The sequence below is a fragment of the Pteronotus mesoamericanus genome, unplaced genomic scaffold (assembly GCF_021234165.1).
Source record: "Pteronotus mesoamericanus isolate MK-2021 breed Mesoamerican mustached bat unplaced genomic scaffold, CSHL_Meso_final contig_56, whole genome shotgun sequence".
Classification (NCBI taxonomy): Eukaryota; Metazoa; Chordata; class Mammalia; order Chiroptera; family Mormoopidae; genus Pteronotus; species Pteronotus mesoamericanus.
In genome coordinates this window covers 20573453-20592849 of record NW_026555201.1, presented here as the reverse complement: position 1 = coordinate 20592849, position 19397 = coordinate 20573453, and the positions used below count along the sequence as shown (strand labels likewise).

Genomic DNA, 19397 nt, shown 5'->3' with positions numbered 1-19397 from the left:
TCATAGTAAGGCAAGAAGCTATAGCTGTACTTATAAAAGGCAAACAAATTTGGCATTAAAACAATAAGTCGTGATTTTTTATTGATTTATTTTAATATAGTTTGAACTCTTTTATTTTCAAATATTCATGCAGACTTTTCCCTCTATTCTTTAGAATCACTATAATTATAATTTGTGAACATGAAAGGCATTAGGGAGTATTGCCATTTCAAAGACTATTCCACTTAGTTAGTACACCAAGCCAGCCTGGTGGTAACTTCTAATGCAAGCTCAGTATTAAACCCCTCATGGACCAAGTCATTCTTGCTACTCGTGGCCTCACCCCTTATCCATGAAAAGAAAAGAAAATATAACAATATGTCATATAAACTCAAATACCTTCTGAAAAAATAAAAGGTTGCAATTTTACTTTTGAAATCATTTGACAAGAAGTTATACATAGAGTTTACCATTGGTTATTATTTCCCAGCAATCATTGAGCACATACAGGAATCATGGGAAATGACAAAGTATGACCTAAAAATTGTTCTCAAATAAAATGAAAAAATTATGGACATTAAATTGACAATGAAGTTGATATAATGTAAAATATTTTATATATTTAATTAAACACATATTCATTTTGATGGGGATCAATACATTTCTTAAAGTTTAGAATCTCAAATATTTTGTGAACCTTGGACACTGTATATAATCCCTAATCAAACACCATTTATCAGCCACCAAGCGTTCTGGGGCTGTGTAGCTGGTCTCTGGAAAGGACCCTGTTTCCAGATCATAAACCTCCTTTAAAATGTGACATACAGATAGATAATGACTATCTCTCAAATTACAAACTGTTTTTTTAAATCACAATAATTTTTATTAAGTCAAGGAGGTATGTTTTTTCCTTTCACTTAATTCAATTAAGCACTTATTTATTATGTGCTTTTAAAAAGAATTTATTGGCCATTTTCCATTCTGGATGAATGATGTATTCCTTCAAGGCATCCCAAACAGCTAATCATCTGACATAAACAAGTCTTCTTGATAGATAGTAAATACGAAAACATTCTATGAATATTGCAAGCAGCCGTTGGGATGCAGAGATAATTGCCGGGTCAATGAGGTAGAGTGGAATGAATGCTGAAGGTGTGGATTTCAAAAGGGAATCCTTGCTCTCACAGATAAAAATGAGTTCCCTGAAATAAGTTTTCAAGCACTGCTCCATTAAAATAAGAGATATATTAGTAATAACTTTTTACTTAATATTTCTACCTTACCTTTTAAATATAATTATATATACTGCATATATAGATGAAATTTTATATATATATATATATAAAATAGATGAAATTTTCAAATACCTCATTTCACTATTAACTTAAGGGGGAATCAAAGTCCACTGCATGTCATCATATATTGAATCTTCAAACAATTTATAATGAAATCTCAAAATCCCAGAGCTGAACATTAAAAGTCCCTGTTTAGGAACAGAGAGGGAGGAAAATTATTCTGAATTGGTGACAATCTAAACCATAGAATACCTTTGGCAATAATAGTGTTACTTTCAACGAGTTGAAGCAACATCAATGGCTACAAGAAAAAATATAGTTTACATGGACTATTATTATATTTTATTATTTTTAAACAGATGGGAGGCAAAGCCACCAATAATTAGAGGGCGGAGCACATAAGGGGTTCAAAACTGTGCTGCTATCCAATGCCACCACTGAGATCTTGCCAAAGTTGCTTTATGATACTGATGACTCACTTATAGTTAGGTTACATAAAATATGATGTTAGAGAGCTTTTAAAGGCTCTCAAAAACCATGTGCTTTCCTAAGCAGACTAAACATCTACTCACAATCTTTTTCCGATTAATTCTTCAGTAAGCCCTCCTGCCAACCCCGACATATCTCCCCTTACAGGTCAAGTTCCAATTAGCTCTATGTTAATATGGATTCTGATTCAGAAAAATATGACAACAAATGGTAGATTTGATATTTCACTTTTCCATTTTCCAGAAAGATGTCTTAAAATTTAAACTTTTAAAAAAGTGCTATAGTGGTTACATGTTTACTGAAAACATAAGAATCTGAAAAGAATTGCATCAGAAAGTATATCTCCTCTATTAGCTTTTTGTAAAGTTTAAGGGTCTCTACCTGATGAAATACATTTTTTTAAATTACTATTTTCCATTTAATTTTCACAGAATTTAAAATGTTTTATTAATCTAAGACAACCTTCTACCAATGTGAGAATGCCAAGGAATAAAAACTATTTAAAATAAATGGCGAAACCAACTTATTATATGACTCAACATGCAATGTCCTGTATTTATAGCAGCTCATTCGACTTAAATCATATCGATAAATTCTACTACTTAAACCCAGCCATTCAGTGAAAATTCCAAAACCAGGGGCACTAAAACAACCTATGTCAATTCTGTGTGTCTCCCAACTTAGTCAACTTCCATAACAGCTTTCATCAGCATAACAATTTTAAAATATTAGTTTAATCAAAGTATATTTAAATATTTTCAGATTTTAGCACTTTGCCTATCAAATGAACAATGACAAAAATGTCAGCAATAAATTATATTTGATGAGTTAGGGATTTTATATTATCCTACTCTTTGACTCAGTAATTACACTTTTAGAAATTTATTCAATACTGTAGTAATTATCAGAAAGGGAGAGAATACAACACAAGCAAAGAATTACTTATAATCATAAATGTTCAAAAAAAGTCTACGAGGCCTATAATGGGGATAAGCATTTTTAAGAAGCAGACTAAAAGTTAAAAATGCTCATGAAACAGGGTTAGGGAAAAGAGCGATGCATAAGAATAAGCCAAATTGTTTCAACAACCTAAAGTGCCTGTGAAAAAGAGAAAGTCATATCTATTACAAAATTAACAGTGTATTGTTGAAGGATAGGACACAACTTTATTTACTACTTGGATTTTGGTATTTAAGTTACTCTTATCATCTATGCATTACTTGTATAATCAGAAAAATATTATTAAAGAGATGCAATATTTATCTTTTTAAATTGTATCTAAATTTGTTCTACTGTATGGGACTTACATGTATGAATTACAAGAGTTGGCACTGTGTATTCTGAAACAATATACAAGCTCATTCTGCAACCTCCTTACTAGTAATATCATTCATTGAAAACATTTCATTTTCTTAAAATTATATATTAATTCTTGCTCTTTTAAATAGTAGTACTGCAAATTTTACTTACTTTACCACAATATTTCCTAAACACCGAGCCTTCAGTTTTTGCATGTTGTCATCCAAAATCATAACTTCAAAATAAAATAGAAATAAATAAGTACTTTGAATACAACTACATGACCTTATAGTGTAAATGTTTCCATATTTTCCATATTCAACAGTCAAAACTGTAGCTTAAAAAAGGCATCTTTCAAGTCTTGTAAGACTTAAACATATATAAGTAAGCTAAAATGTCTCACAAAAAATTTAGAGTGCATGGTTTCAATTTCTAACAAGAACACAAATTTTCCTTAGAATCTCCCTAAATAAAGAAAGATATCATATTTTTAACATGCTGGTAATTTCATAATCTATATTCCTATCCATTTAAACATATCCTTCCATGCCATCAAAACATTAAAAATATGTTGCTTTTCAAAAATTGAAGGAAACATGTAAGGTTTTAAAATACATTAAAAATATTTAAGCAATAAAAATAAAGTATTTAAAAGTCTGGAAACACCATTTTTTCTGATTTAAGGCTTCATTTCCACTTCCAAGCTTCAGAGGTCAATTTAAACTTCCCAAATATTATTTCAATGCTTTCTGTGTTATAATGTTAAAATCCTGAAAGATATCATGAGATCAAAGCTCACATCCCTATTCAGTAACCCTTAGTGGAAACTAGAAATGAGGATATATCATCATGTTTTAAGCTTTAATAGATTCTTTATGTAGCTCATCCATCCAGTTTATTCTGGTGAAAGAAGCTATGAGAAAAGAAGGACATTATCCCCAGGAAAAAATTAATCACCACCTCCCCGTCTTGTGTGCCCAGGCCATTTTGTTTTAAAATTCTATTCTGACAGTTATTAGCAGGGTAACTATCTGTCTCTCACTAGATTGTGAGTTCATTAAGGGTGGTGGCCATACCTAATTCATCTTTGTTTCCCTAAATCCCAGTATGGTGGCCAATTTATTATGTGCCTCTGAGCACATTTTATTACCCCTTCAATTTCCCTATCTAAAAAGTGAGGGTAATTCCTTTCTCATAGTGTTGGTATAAGAATTACTTGGGAAAAAAAAGTGACACACTTGTATAAGGTATTCAATAAATGTGAAGTTGTGTTACACCATATTGAATGTTTTCCACACACACAAAAAAATGGTTTTCTTTCCTTTCTAAAAAGAATACTACTGCCCTTTATTCTAATATTGAATGTTACATTATGCCTTTGAATCTCTGAAAAGCCATGAAACACAAAGATCATGAATCTTAAAGTCACTGTTTCCTTGGTTATAAATACTTCAGTTCTAATGTTTAACCTGCGCTGTCTGTAAGCCGATGGCTTTCAGACAATGAGAAACTTCTGTACTGAAATTCTGTGAGACATCAAAGCTTAACGCTTTCTTACCACTGGATATAAAAATGGCACTGATGAACTACTGAAAGGAAAATGTGCTCAACATCTCCCACAATCGTCAGCCCCTAAAAATGGCTCAACACAAAAGCAGTTTTTCTGATAAAAGGAGTGGGGATGACAGTACTGTTCAAAGGGAGGAATTCACTAAAACTGGATTCACCTTTCCAAGCCCAGAGATATCACTGGCTTCATAGAATATCTATTTCGGCCCTTTAAAAAAAATACCTTAAGTGTCTTTTTTATAAATATAGCTGCTAGGTTAAACCAAATGATCCATGTTTTCTTAACTAATCATTGTCCTAGGAGGTAAATACAATGTGTTTATGTTAGAGAAGCAAAAGACAAAGCTCTAAAATTTATAATTTACATGCAAATAGGAACTATGTGTAGAAATAGTTTTCTGTCCCACAAAGCTGGGTTTTCCTCATAAATCTATTGTTAAATTGTGTGACCTTATACGAACAGTCTAACTTCTGTGCCTCATTTTCCATGTCTATAAAATTAATGCGGGAGTCTAAATCAAGTCAGCCCATCTGGCTTCTCTGGAATATCAGTAACATTACTAGCTCAGACTTATTTCAGCTGTCTTACTGATCATCACTTGTGTTAATGCTTCGTTGTGTTACATCACAATACGGCAACTCTATGAAGCATGTTGAATAAAGAAATCGAAGGCATGAAAAGTGAGATGATTTCCACAATTAAATGCAACTTGGAAATGGAGTCCAAGGGTAATTATTGAACTATTATAATCACTACTAACAATTTAACAACAAATACTGAAGGATATTTTATCTCACTATCATACATTGCCAGTACGGATGAAATGATTTTTGTTTTTAGAATCCTTACTCTTCATGTTCATTTTTACCCAAAAGCTTCAAAATCCTTATCATCACTCTTAAAGAGCAGCATATGGAAAAAAAAAAACAACCTGCAGCTTTTGTAACAAAAAAAACAAGCAAACGAACAAAATTAGTAAAACACAATGATTTGTATTGTCTTCAGGACTTAGCCAGCTAAGTTACCATAGGAAAGTTATTTAGTCTGTCTGAGCACCAGTTAGTTTATCTCTAAAATGATAATAATATCTCTGAATTAAAAATACTTCAGCATGAAATAAAATAATATACGCAAATAACTTGGTACCTAGCAGGCTTCTTACATATTAATTTCACATCCATATTTTTTATTTAAATTGTATTTTTTCAATTACTGTTTACATGCAATGTTATTTTTATTAGTTTCAGATGTACAGCAGGGTGATTAGACAATCCTATACTTTACAAATTGTTCCCCTAATATTTCTAGTACCCACCTGGCAAGATACATAGTTGTTACATTATTGACTTTATTTCCTAAACTGTATTTTACATCTCATGACTATTTTGTAACTACCAATTTGTACTTCTCAATCCCTTCACCTTTTCCACCCATTCTCCAACACTCCCCTTCTCTGGCAGCCATCAGTTTGTCCTCTGCATCCTTCACATCCATATTCTTAACATGCCTTGTAAATGATAATATTTCCTTGGTTATGATATCATAACCGAGAACACGTCCTTGGAAGTCTACAACATTACTTTTGATTAAATTGGCTAACAATAATTAAGGCATTTCTTATTAGTACAGGTGTTCATTTAATCAAATACTTACTAAACACCCAGCATGTTTCATGTGATATGATTTGCAGCACACACACACACACAAAATACCAAATTTTCCGCTTCACATATTTTAAAAATTCACGGTCATTTCTCACCATTGTATCCTGGAACACATTTTCCTGCTTGTCCTGGAGGAGGTGTTTTAGAATTACCTAATCCAATACATGATGCTGTAATTGGGGATCCAGTCTCTGGAAAAAGAAATGTTATTTATCATTTAATGTTTCATCCTGAGATCATGATTTCTTCAGTGAGTACACTGCCCCTCTCCACCAAGTTTATCATAGAATTTAAATGCATGAGGAACAGAGCAATAGCGCAAATGCATTATTTAAAAAATTTAAAAATCCAATAATTTATGCCATATCAACCTTTTTTAAACTTAAGTACACACACTTAGAATACTATATACATTATTATTTCTTTTAAAGAAAAGAAAGTCTTCTCTAGTGTTCTCAGTTGTGGGTCACCGGTGTAAAGAATGGACATTGTGTGACTGGAAGAGGTTTACAAACACATGTTAAAAACAAAAAATCTCTAGAAAAGTTTCTCGTAACTCACCTAAAGGTATTTTATCAAGGTAAATAACAGCTATGTGCAAAATATTTATAGCTTAGCCTCTAGAATAAGTAACCCACAATTATAAAAAATATATGAACAATATCATATTTTAATATTGTAATGTTGTAATATTTAAGAACTACACTTGCCTAGAGACACTGGCATCTGAAGCTGAATTTACCAACACTTTAGCCTGTATCAAGTTGCTCTCAGCCTGTATCTCCTGGACTTCCAGAAGGCCCAAAATATAGGAAAAATATATTTATACTATGCTGATTATTTCAGCTAGGCCAGAGACTTGCCCACAATTAGCCTGCATTGATTAATAAAAATGTTAATTTTTTTCTCTATCTCCAGTTTTAACAGTCAGAAAAAATAGCAGTTGTTGCATAATAACCACAGTTCTATAAATGATTATTTTTATGGAAGAATACATTTGTTATTATAGTAAGTACAAGTGTAAACTTAACAGAATCTTTTAAGTATGAGATTCATAACTGTGGAAGGCAGGATTAAAGGGTATTGATGGTGAAAACTTTCAGAACTACTGGCTTCGTATTGTACAAATATGCACACCCAAGAGATTCATTGCCAAAAAATCAGATCCAAAGTAATTCAAAAGTATAAAAACATCTATCTTCCGAAGGACTCAGAATGTACTCCTTCCACCATGGTCTCTACCATAATTTATCACACAGTTATATCACTTTAGAGTGATGGAAAGAATTTATTACCCTTCTTTATTTTCCAGCATCATTCAATTTATTATTCACATTTTCTGGATGGTGGCTCAGCTGGCATCAATAACAGAAGATGGACTCCTGAACATTAAAACATAGTCCCTAAGTCACAGCCCAGTGCTTAAGGTGCTAAGCCATATGGTCACCGCTGAGGAGAAGCAGCAAGTACCCAAAGCAGACATTTTTGATGTTTAACAACAGATTTTCAAATATTTTCATAGCAAGACAAAAAACAGGCATGTACTTTATGAAATGGCATTTCAACGGCCAGGCCATACCCTGGCCGTTCTCCCGCCAGCACAATCAAAGCCTGGGAAAAGATCCGCAGGTTCAGAAGGGTTAACAGCATTTTTCCCTTTGCTTTTTAAAAACTGCATACATGCTCATGTTAGTCACCCTTCAAAGCTGATGGGAGACAGGCGCAGGGTGGGACAGGGTGCGACCCTGTGGGGGGAGGTTCTTAAGAGAAGGTACACAAAAGAGCACGGTGACAACAGGAACAGAAGCCACTAGGTCACCTTAGGAGGGAGCTATCCCGCTCAAGATACTTCTATTCCCCCTCCCACCTGGGTGGGAAGCAGCTGTTAAAGTAAATCTGCTGTTTTAAAAGTAAATCTTATTAAGTTTAGTTTATTAGTAGGGGTGCTCCAATCATCTGAAGTTCAAATTCACTGCATTTCTTAAAAAAAAAAAATGTTTATTGATTTTAGAGAGAAGGGAAGGAAGAGAGAGAAAGAGAGACATCAATGTGAGAGATAAACATCAACTGGCCATCCCCCATAGGCGCCCAAACTGGGGAGCAAACTCACAACCCAGGTATGTGCCCCGACCAGGAGCCAAAACCCCAACCCTTTAGTCATGGGATGACACTCCAACCAACTGAGCCACACTGACCAGGGTTCAAACTCACTGCATTTGTTAAAACCTAAGACTTCTCGGCAAGTTGTCAACTTAGACTCTAGACCCTACAAATATAACTTCCAATGGCTCTAGTACCTGCTGCTTAAATGAAAAACAAAGAGCCACAACAGCAAAACTCTAACTGCACCCTGCTTCAACCCATCTTATTTTGAATTCTTATGAAAGATGTCGGCACTTTGCTCTTCTTATAAGATTGGGAGAAAGGAAGTATGGGATGAGGAAGTGAGAACAAAACCTAGTCTTAGATAAAGACATAAAAAAGGATTAGTGAAGCACTATCAGTATTATTGACTGCCTAAGCCAGCTGACATTATACATACTTCCTGAATTCTTAAGCATATTTGTATAGTGATTATATATTTATAATCTTTTAGCCTTCAGCTGTTTTGTCATAGTTTATGATTGTAAGAGAACTATGAAAAGCATATTTTTATGTGATTATTTTGACCGAATTTTAAGGGCAGAGAAAAGGATTATCCAGTCAGTTAAAGTATATAATATTAGTCTATACTCTGAACATTAATAATTTGAGAATCTCACTTACCTTATTTTGATATTCATTTAGGTGATTAGGAAAAAAACCCTAATCACATGCAAAGGATACTATAAGAAAAAATGACATTCCTAGGACTCTAAATGTAATAAAGAGCCATATTTAGGATGAAGGTTGGATGAGAAAGACCATAATGGTTGTAGAAACTTTAGTTTTCTGTCTTTAAACCTGGGAATGTCCCAAGGCCCCAAAACTGAAGGACCCCTAACACAGGCACGGACACGTGCGCTCACACATTTTCACACACACAGACTTCGCAGCCGCCCTGGCTCTGAGGCTGGTCCGTGTGCAGGAGAGGCGTCTGGTTGGAAAAAGCCCCCGGGTGCGCTGCAGCCCTTCATCAAACTCCAAAGGCCTCCCAGCGCCCTATTTTGAAGATGTTCTAAAAACCTCTGTTTCACACTGTCCACTACAATTAACAGCTTAACAGTTATCCAGGGAGATAGGGAATCCAGATGTGACATTGTGACTGGGAAATAGCTACATTGAACAAACCAGAACGTTCTCACTGAAGAAGAGAATAGGGTACTACATTTGGAGAAATCTTCCCAAAGATACCTAACACACAATGCTTCGCAATGAACCAGCACAATTTCTTTAGATAAGAGACAACCAGGAAGAAGATGGCAGGGGATTGAAGAATGTGAAGGATAAGTTACTTTGGTACCTTTACATTCAAACTGTAAGAGAAGCTAATGCAGGCACTTCACTCTTTTGCATGTGTCTTTGCTATCTCACTCTATCTTCTTGCATATTAGTGAGTTGTTACCAAAATGAATTTTCCTTAACAAAGGAAAGAGAACTAATAGATGTTATTTTTCCAAATATGAATTATGCAGTGTAAAATGCTTAAATATATATAAGCATTATACATATGATAAATGCTTAAATATATTATAAGCATATATATATGGGGGGGGAAAGAGAGAGAGAGAGAAATGTAACCTAGAAAGTTTAAACCTTTTGCCCTGCAAAGCATGAAACAGATAAGCATATCTCATGAGGTTCCCATGTAGAATAAAGAGAATTAGAAGGGAACAAATATCACTCAGACTATGTCTCAGAGGAGGAAAACAGTTGTAACAGAAAGTGAGCCTACTCTCTCATGTTTGCAAATAGAAGTAATGGTGGTACATATCACTTGTTAACAAATACCTATTGAGCAACTACAATAGATTAGGTGCTGTCATTTGCACTGTGGATACAGCAATAAACAAAAATGACCAAAACTACTGTCTCAGGGAGTTCACATTCCATTTGGACAGAAAAACAATAAAAACTAAACAGAAGTAAAACATATGGCATGTTAAAGAGTGGCAAGCATTAAGAAAATAAAGTAAGCATAAACAGGGTATAAGATGTAATGAGAGGAACTGCAATTTTAGATGGGAAGATCAGGGAAGGCTTCCTTGAGAAGGTGCATTTGAGCAAAGACCTGAAGAACAATGAAGATGTGCCATTTACATATCTAGAGTCAAAGAATCCAAGAGGAAGGAACCACAAGTGCAAAGTTCCTGAGATAGGTTTATTCCTAGGGGGTCTGAGGAACAGTAAAGCAGCCGGTGTGATTGAGGCAGAATAAATGGGGGAAGTATTAACAGGAAATTAACACAGAGAGGTAATAAGGAGATAGATCATGAAAAACTCATTCAAAGTCCCTGTAAGACTTTAAGCTTTTAGTCTGAGTGATGTTGCAAGTTAATTAGAGCTTTTAAACCAAGAAGCTAATGAATCACAACAATGCAAATAAGATTTACTTACACATTTGCACATCATTTAGGTTCTATGACCAGGTTTATTTTATTTGGGGTTTTGAGAGAGATGTACGGGAAGAAATGCGTCGAAAGAAGCTATATTTGAAGAGTTGGTTATGGTAGAGATCCCTGTGGCTTCCTCAGCATCAGGAACCAATTCACGTGAGAATTCACTAAAGCCCAGTTAGACGGCACATGGAAGACAGCCCACACAAACCAAAAGTGATCACTTTTGATATACAAGTGTTAATGTATATGTAGAGCAATACAACATTTCTGAATGACAACTTGGCAATTATAAATATCATTAAAGATGCACATACCCTTTAATCCAGTTGTTCCAGTTTAAGGGATATATACTAGGAAATATTTGTAAAAGTTCACAAATATTAAGCATCATGGACATTTATCACAGTATTATCTATATTAAAGTTCCAAAGGTCGTCCAAAAATAGGGAATATTTCATATTAAGGAGTAAAACAAAACCATTTGGAAACAAAATCTGATTTGGAAATAATTCTCAACAAAATGTTATTTAGAAAATTCATAAAACAGAATGCCCAATATAATTACTTTTTAAAAAATAATATACATTGAGCAAAAATTAACACCTGGGCAAGATGCACATTAAAATTTTAACAGAAGTCACTTCTGAACAGTGAGCAAAGGTGATATTATGTTGAAAAGGTCAAAAGCCTACATCCACAACATTGGAATTTGTCCACAGTGGGGATTAAAGAGGCTGCAATGTGTTGGGTTTTTTAATCATTTTTAATTGTTATTCTAATTAGTTTTCCCAATTTCTCTCCCTTTGCTCTCCACCTATCCCAACCCCTGCTCCCACAGTCAGTTCCCACACTGATGTCCATGTCCATGGGTCATTCTTCCTCCCAACACATGGGACTTATGTTCTCTCTGTTTTAATCCGGACCACATTTTTATGGTTCTGACTAACAAAAAAGAATGGAAGTAATACTTGGTTTCTAAGCAAGGCCTTCAAATTTTTAGAACACTATTTCTGGAACCTCTGAGCCACAGGTAAGTTGGCCCCCTACTCTGAATCCTCCAAGATAAAAATGCCACTTGCAGGTGTTTCCATCAATAATCCTGAGTCAGCCCTTCAGCCGCTCCCAGGCAGGAGACTGAAGCCAGCTTGGACCCACCAGACCAGCCCGTTCCCCACTAAGTATGTCTGAACTGTCTCAACCAGCAGTACCTAGAACACAAATTCCCCAGCTGATCTCTGCCCCTAGCCCTGATAGACAAAATCATGAGATGGGATTGTTGTTTTAAGCCACTAGTCTTTTGAATTTTCTTTTACACAGTAATAGATACTTGGGACACTCATCATTAAAAATCTTAACAAAATCTTTCAAAAAAAGAACCAGTGCGATTCTCAAAAAGAATTGTATGAAAACAGTTGAAATCTGATTTTTCTAGTGTGCCTGAAAATCATTTGTATCAGCAGAACCAAAGACGGTCCAGTCCCTGACATTTAATGCACAGGAAATGTTTGCTGACAAGTAGTACATATTTTTAACATGATTTTTGGTTATAGTTCCCATTATTGAGATCAGGATTCTTAAAGAAAAAAAATAAAAGCAAATCACAGAATGCAATCCCATAATGAACCAGACAGCAAAAAAGCAGAGGATTCAAGGAATAAAAAAATTGCATGTTATCGCTATACTTGTTACAATCTTTTCTTATTCCAAGAATGATATTCAAAGGTCAGACCTTCAATAAATATTCATTAAATATATTCTACTCACTGATAGACATTTTGGGGGAAGAAGGAAGTGTTCAGGGTGAAAAAAATATGTTAAACAGAATAGCAGCATGTTCAAATGTAGAAAAGTTAGACCATCAAGGGAATGGCTGGAGGTTATTCAGTAGAGCAAACCTTGAGGGTGGTGGGTGGACCAAGAGCTATGATAAGAAACAAAGTGAGAGCGGGAGAGAGGCAGATCCTGAAGTGCCTTCTGCAGAATGTTAAGGAATCTGGACATAATTCCAGGAACGATGGGAGACACAGCGGGTTTTAGCAGAGGCAGTTTGCTCAGTATTGCATTTTAGAATAATGTCTTCTGTTAAAAAGTGGAGCCCTAAACTAAGGTTCACAACCCAGAGCAGGAAACCAGTTAGCTGTTGGGTTCTTAGGCAGGTGAGTGGTAGTGGAAGATGAGACTCCATTTGAGTCACACTCAGAATCAGAAAGACTTGGTGATTGGGTATGGGGAAAAGGAGCCCCAGGTTTTGGCTTACAAATCAGAATTAATGGAGAAAGAAGAGTAGATGTGTGTGAAGGTTAAGAAGAAGAACACGGTGGCAGGGTCACAAGTCCAGCTCCATAAACACGAGCTCCTGCAGCATCTGGAAATCTGCTCTTCTGCTCCCGCTGTGGTTCTAGAAACACTACATTTAAGCAGTATAGATTCAGAAGTTGGCAGCCCATGCAGAGAGCTAAAGTCCTGGAAATAAATCAATTAAGCAACCTAGTACCACTGAGTCATATTAATCACAGCATCATGATGGGCACAGAAGCAATTTGTAAAGAAACCGTTCTCTCCACCTCTGAATCTATACCGTGAGCTATAAATAACCGGAATGGTAGTATCGGAAAGAAAGCAGAAACAGTGAGATCTACCAGTGAAAGAAAATCAATTTAATCTTTGTGTTCGCGAGACGGTACGATTACAGTTTAAACTACTTAATTCAAAGCAGCCTACTTTTTCTTACTGGAAGCAGACTATTAATTCAAACTGTGAGACTCTGGTCTTATCCTGTTCCTTTACCAGCACTGAGGAGAAACTCATAAATAACCTGCAGCTGAATTAGATAAGAATACTGAATTTAGTAAGGCATAAGATAAGACATATGAACACAAAACAGTAAGAGCTCTGGTTCTAATCTTAACTAGTTGACTTTGGGAAATTAAATTATCTGTGATTTCTTTCTCTCATCTATAAATGGAACTCTTATGGTTCAAGTTTTCTTGAGTCTGGATTACTAACAAGCCAGGATGCTCTAAAGTTGCCTTTACAATCATGAAGCGTGTTCACAGAAGGGAAAGGAAAAGAAAAATATTTATTGAGTGTTAATATACGCCAAGAACTCTGCTGCATTGCTATTACATATTTCCCTTCATTTCAAGCTTCCTACAGGCCCATGTGAAAAAGCATGAGCAGATCAAAAAGATTAATCTGTGGCTACAGAGTAAGTTGTTGAACCAGGTCTTCAACACAATGCTACTAGGATTCAGCAGCACTTTTCACTACCGACATTGCTTTTCCAAGGATAGACACATGTTGTTTTCCAAATGAGAACTGGGAACTATTTTGTGGGGCCAGGAGACCCCACAGTGCAGGAGTTTATATGCAATGGGAGGAAACCAAATTTTCAGACAGTAAGATTTTCAAGGAAGGGTTTAGTAACTCGTTTTCATGTTAAAGATCCAGAAAAACATGACATATTTTCACCTTTCTAGAGTGAATTAACTATGATTTTTGCCAAGGGTGAGAGAATTAGAATAGTTGATATTGCAAAGACCAAAACAACTTTACATTATTAATCAATTTCCTAGTGTTTAGTATCTTGTCAAAACATTATCTGATATAATAATGAGCACAAATAGAGATTCTTAAAAGCAATCATTATACCTATCTTAATTCATGTATAGTAATCACATTTGAAAAAATACCTAAGTTGAAGTTATTTCTATACTGTAATGCTATAAAGATGAAAATGCCTGATTCAGTGACTGCTATTTGACTTGGGAAATTCATTTTCAGATGGAGTAACAATTTGTAAACAGTTAATTCACTTTCAAAAAGAGAAAGCCTCATCAAGCCTGCCTTCCATCTACAGACCATATTCACATAGCCTAGCTCTAAGCTCCTCAGTCTCAAATTATTGGTAAAAATTGCCTACTTTAAACTAACAAAGACTGCTCTAAATGAGAAAAAAAATGTGGTTGCCAGGCAACAAAGATGACATCAGGTCTTTTTCCTCTCTCACCAGATGGATACTGTCAGCATTGCTAGCTGAACATTGCTGAAATGACACTGTGTCTTTATAACTGTTTCTCTCTCACTCACAACTTCTCATGCTAAACTGTATAAATTTTCTTTTCCATGAACGAAAAAGAGATACATTTATTTTTGACCATTACATTGAGAAAAAGAAAAAAAATGCAGCAGACAGTACTGATTCATTCATACTGCTAAAGATTCTGCATCCTACTATTTCAAAGTAGCATAAGGTACATCATGAACAACCCAGTTCATGGGCAATGGCATTGCTAGTTCAGTCCATCCCGGCCCCTTGGGTTCCACAGTGTGCATTGCAAGAGTCTAGGGCAACCCATTGTCTTTGAAAATATAAGCATGTACTTTAATGAAAACCTATCACCATAGCCCAAATTTCATGGACTCAGAAATGATTGAGAAAAATCCAGAAGATGGAATGGCAAAGAGTTAAAGAGTTAAAGCTTAGGAAGCTAGCATTTAGTTGTACAATAAATATTTTACTCCAAGGTCTGCAGCCAGAAGAATATTTGCTAGTGACTACTGGCCCCCAAACCACAGAGTGAAGGTTTTAGATTATCAAAGAGAAAGTTTTCAAAGTAAAGTCACCAAGAAAATGTTTTTCTCATTGTCTTGTCAGTCATTTAGAGACTGCTGTGTATTAGCCCTAGGAAGGCATTTTCCAGAAAATATAAAGGATTTTGCAGGCACACTAGCTAAATGTATTTAAGTTAGAAGAAATTCACATAGCTAGCACATCATTATAAAATGTGTTTAAAAAGGCAGAAACAACAAGAATCATAAATCTTCCAGTGTGGAATTCCAGGGATGAAGAAGATTCCCTATTATAGACTAAACTTCAAACTACAAACTGACAGATTGAAACCCTTCTGCAATAAGTCTATCGAATCAGATGCATGAAAGTGGAATGTCAGAGATGCAAGGATGACAAAGGAAAAGGATGATTCCGGAAATAAAAAAAATGGCTTAAACTTTTATACCCTAGCTCTAAAATCTTCAAATCTTGGCTAAGTGTTCACAATTACTCTACTTAGGAGAAATGAGACAGTACTAAATTTAGACTGTACATTTCCTATAGAGATCTTTGCTTAGGATAATCATTTTTAAACTATAATTACTTATTTCATTTTGTGGTTTTGATTCTTGTAAATAAAATGTATTGCTGTCTTTTTATAAATTCTGTACTAATTGATCATTCCATATGAACAAAAGGACAAAGACTAAGTTGGGCCAGCCTAACCAATCTTTGAGTTTAAAACTATTGCCCCAGTTGTCTGCTTTCAGGAAATATATCCTATGAAACTGCAAAAATAAAGATTATCATGGCAAGTAATCTTGACACATTTTAATAACATGGTTTTAGAATGTATATGCTTTTAGGAACAATGATTTTGATTTAAACAACAGCATGATTGAATTTGCTGGAGCCTTTGGGTCTGCTTTAATAAATTCAAGACTTACCAGATTCCTCCTAAAAGGAGGAGGATTTAGGCTATACAAGGTCTGTCCAGAAGGTATCCAGCCATGTAATATTGAAAAAGAGACATTTATTGAAGAAGATATAAGATACAAGAAACATTGTACATAGGACAATGATGCCTCAGTCTCCCTCAAAGCAGGCACCTTGGGACTTGACACAGCTCTCGCAGTCACCACCAGCTGCCCTGTCGTATTTTTCTAAACCTCATCAACAGTCTTAAGTCTCTTCCCTTTCAAAGGTGATTTTAGTTTTTGGAAAGGCCAGAAGTTGCAGGGTGCCAAATCTGGGCTGTAGCGGGGCTGAGTCACCTGGGTGATTTGATGTTTCACCAAAAACTGTAGGAAACGTGATGCGTGAGCGGGTGCATTGTCATGATGAAGCTGCCAATCACCACCTGCCCATAACTGCGGCTGTTTTCATCTTATTGTATCTCTCAACTGACAAAGAATATTGAAGTAGAACTCCTTATTCATTGTTGGGACTGGAGAGGTGTCCTCGTGATGGACAACACCTTTGCAATCAAAAAGAACAGTTTACGTGGTCTTGATCTTGCTGCAACTTTGCCGCACCTTCTTCAGGTGTTGAGAACTAGGCAACTGCCATTGGGATGACGGGGCTTTTATTTCTGGATCATAGCAGTAGACCCACGATTCATCCCCAGTGATGACCTTCTTGAGGAAATCTGATTCCTTGGTAGCAGTTTGAATAAAGTCATTAGCAACTGCAGCATAATGCTCTTTCTGCTCTAGTAGCAGAAGCAGCAGAACAAATTTTGGCATGACATATTTCATGCCAAGATCCTGCATCAAAATCTCAGACACAGTAGTTTTTGGAATCCCCAGGTCAGCTTCTAGCTCTCGCACTGTCAGTCGCCCGATCTTTGTTGATTGCAGCTCGTACATGTTCAACATTCTCAGGTGTTCTGCTTGTTGCAGGCCTTCCAGAACATGGGTCACTTTCAACAGATTCTTAACCATCTTTGAAGTGCTTGTGCCACACTTTGATTTGTGCTGCACTCATTGCATTGTCCCCAAAAACCTTCTGAATCATCCAAATAGTTTTAGCAGAGGAATGTTCAAACTTAACACAAAGCTTGATCCCATTCGCTGCTCTACTCACTCGGTCGTTTTGAATGCGACAATCACACAGTACACATGCTCCCTCAGCAACATCTATCACTGCCACTGGCTGGAACAGTAAAGTTGTCCTTGTTCACATATGTGCATTCCATTCCACTCTCCTTGGCTGCCAGGTTACATCGATGTTGCACAAAGTGTTCTCATTATATTAACAATGACTGGATATTTTCCAGACAGACTTCACATATAGAATATACTTACTTCAGAACTGGCAATTGCAATTAAAATTGCAGCAGTTCACTCAAACGGATTGAAATGCTGTGATTACTTCAAGCTAGAAGAACAAAGATGGCTCAAGGAAGATGAAGATAAAAAAATTCAATTGTTACCCATATCTCAATCCATTAGGTGACTATGTTTTCTCACTGAAATCCTTCCATAGGCTTTTGAAAATTCTATGAAGAAGTTTAGTCCTCCATTGAAGTGATGGAAACAAAACATGTAAACCAACAACAAAATCACTCAGTGCTGCTCAAGTTGGTGATCATTTCAATTACTTCATCACCACCTGAGCATAAGGACACTTGAAACATCTTCAACATAAGCTCTATGTCTTCTCCTGGAAACCACACAGATATGTCCTGGCAGCAGGTGGGAAGAGTTATGGCTTCTTTTGATCTGGACCATTTACCAAATTGTCTTTATATATGCCATCATGGAACTTGAATATTCTAACTTTATAGCCATTGTCTTCTTTAACTGAGAGCAAGTGAATGAATATTGTGTTTCTACCTAGGATTAAGTAACATTGAAAAGTGGGACATCAAACTGTTTGTTACGATAATTTTGAAACCAGTACCATGTTATATAATAAATTGAAAAGAAGGAAGGAAGGAAGAAAGGAAGGAAGGAAGGGAGAGAGGGAGGGAGGGAGGGAGGGAGGGAAGAAGGAGGGAGGGAGGGAGGAAGGAGGGAGGGAGGGAGGAGAGAAAGAAGGACTGGGAGAAAGAAAAAAGAAACCTCAGAAAGGAATAAATTCTAATATGTTTTAAGATGTAGCAGTTAGTCTCTGAAGTTTAATTTTTTTTTGGCACTTGGTCATTCATTCATGAGAAAAACAACTCCTTTATAGTCATCTTAAATAAGAAAAAAATTCTCATGATGGACACTGTGCGCCAAACTGACAGTTTTTCCTTTCTAAAATTGTGCTTCCTGTCTAATTTTAAGAAAAGCTGCTCTTACTACTAAAATGATGTATAACAGTGCAGTGTTCACCTGAGGATAATAAAGTTCTGTGTGTTTATTTTTGGGGCATATGCATTTCTGTGTCTTAATGGAACAATGGCCTGTTTTCTTAATTTTCCCACTTTAAATTATGACTCTCTGTCTCTCAAAGTTTACATCAAAAACAAAACAAAAATTTCAGTCAATAATCTGGATGCTTTCACCTTATCTATAAGTTACGGTGAAGATAAAACATCTGAGTGAATGACAAAATTCACGTTTTATGCAGACTTCTGAATCAAATAAACAGAACCCACTTACTTACATTTAGCAAGACCAATTTCCTTCATGAGAGCATTAAATCTTTACATTATTAACATTTAAAAAGAGGGCTTAATGCTTCTGTGGTCAATTCTTTATTAGAATATCCCTATGAGGAATCAATCAGCTCTTGAATTTTCCATAGATTAGTTCTCAATTTAAAATTTTAGGTATTATACAAATCAGATATCAAAGTTGACACTAATGGGCCACAAGAGGACGCTAGTCGCTGGAAATGCATAGCTGCTAATACAAATTTTTTGCACATGTGTAACAAAGCCAACATGGTAATAAAATGGGTTGGCTGCGTTGTGCCTTCTTATAACCCACATCACAGAAACTAATCAATTTTTATTCATACATTTTAGTTACTTAACATATCCCTTAATAATTTCAATTACACCTCAGTTTCTAAACAACT

The 19397-nt window shown here is 35.5% G+C and overlaps 1 protein-coding gene across 1 annotated transcript in view; it reads right to left on the bottom strand.

Annotated features, from left to right (window-relative positions):
- The window catches only part of ACSS3 (acyl-CoA synthetase short chain family member 3), a 168910-nt gene that overhangs the window by 32234 nt on the left and 117279 nt on the right, over nucleotides 1–19397 (bottom strand). Inside the window, exons 10-11 of the mRNA XM_054580162.1 lie at nucleotides 6392–6487; nucleotides 3234–3297 (exon numbers count right to left, since the gene is read on the bottom strand). Of these exons, the coding sequence (XP_054436137.1) occupies nucleotides 3234–3297; nucleotides 6392–6487 (160 nt within the window). The remainder of the gene's footprint in view (nucleotides 1–3233; nucleotides 3298–6391; nucleotides 6488–19397) is intronic.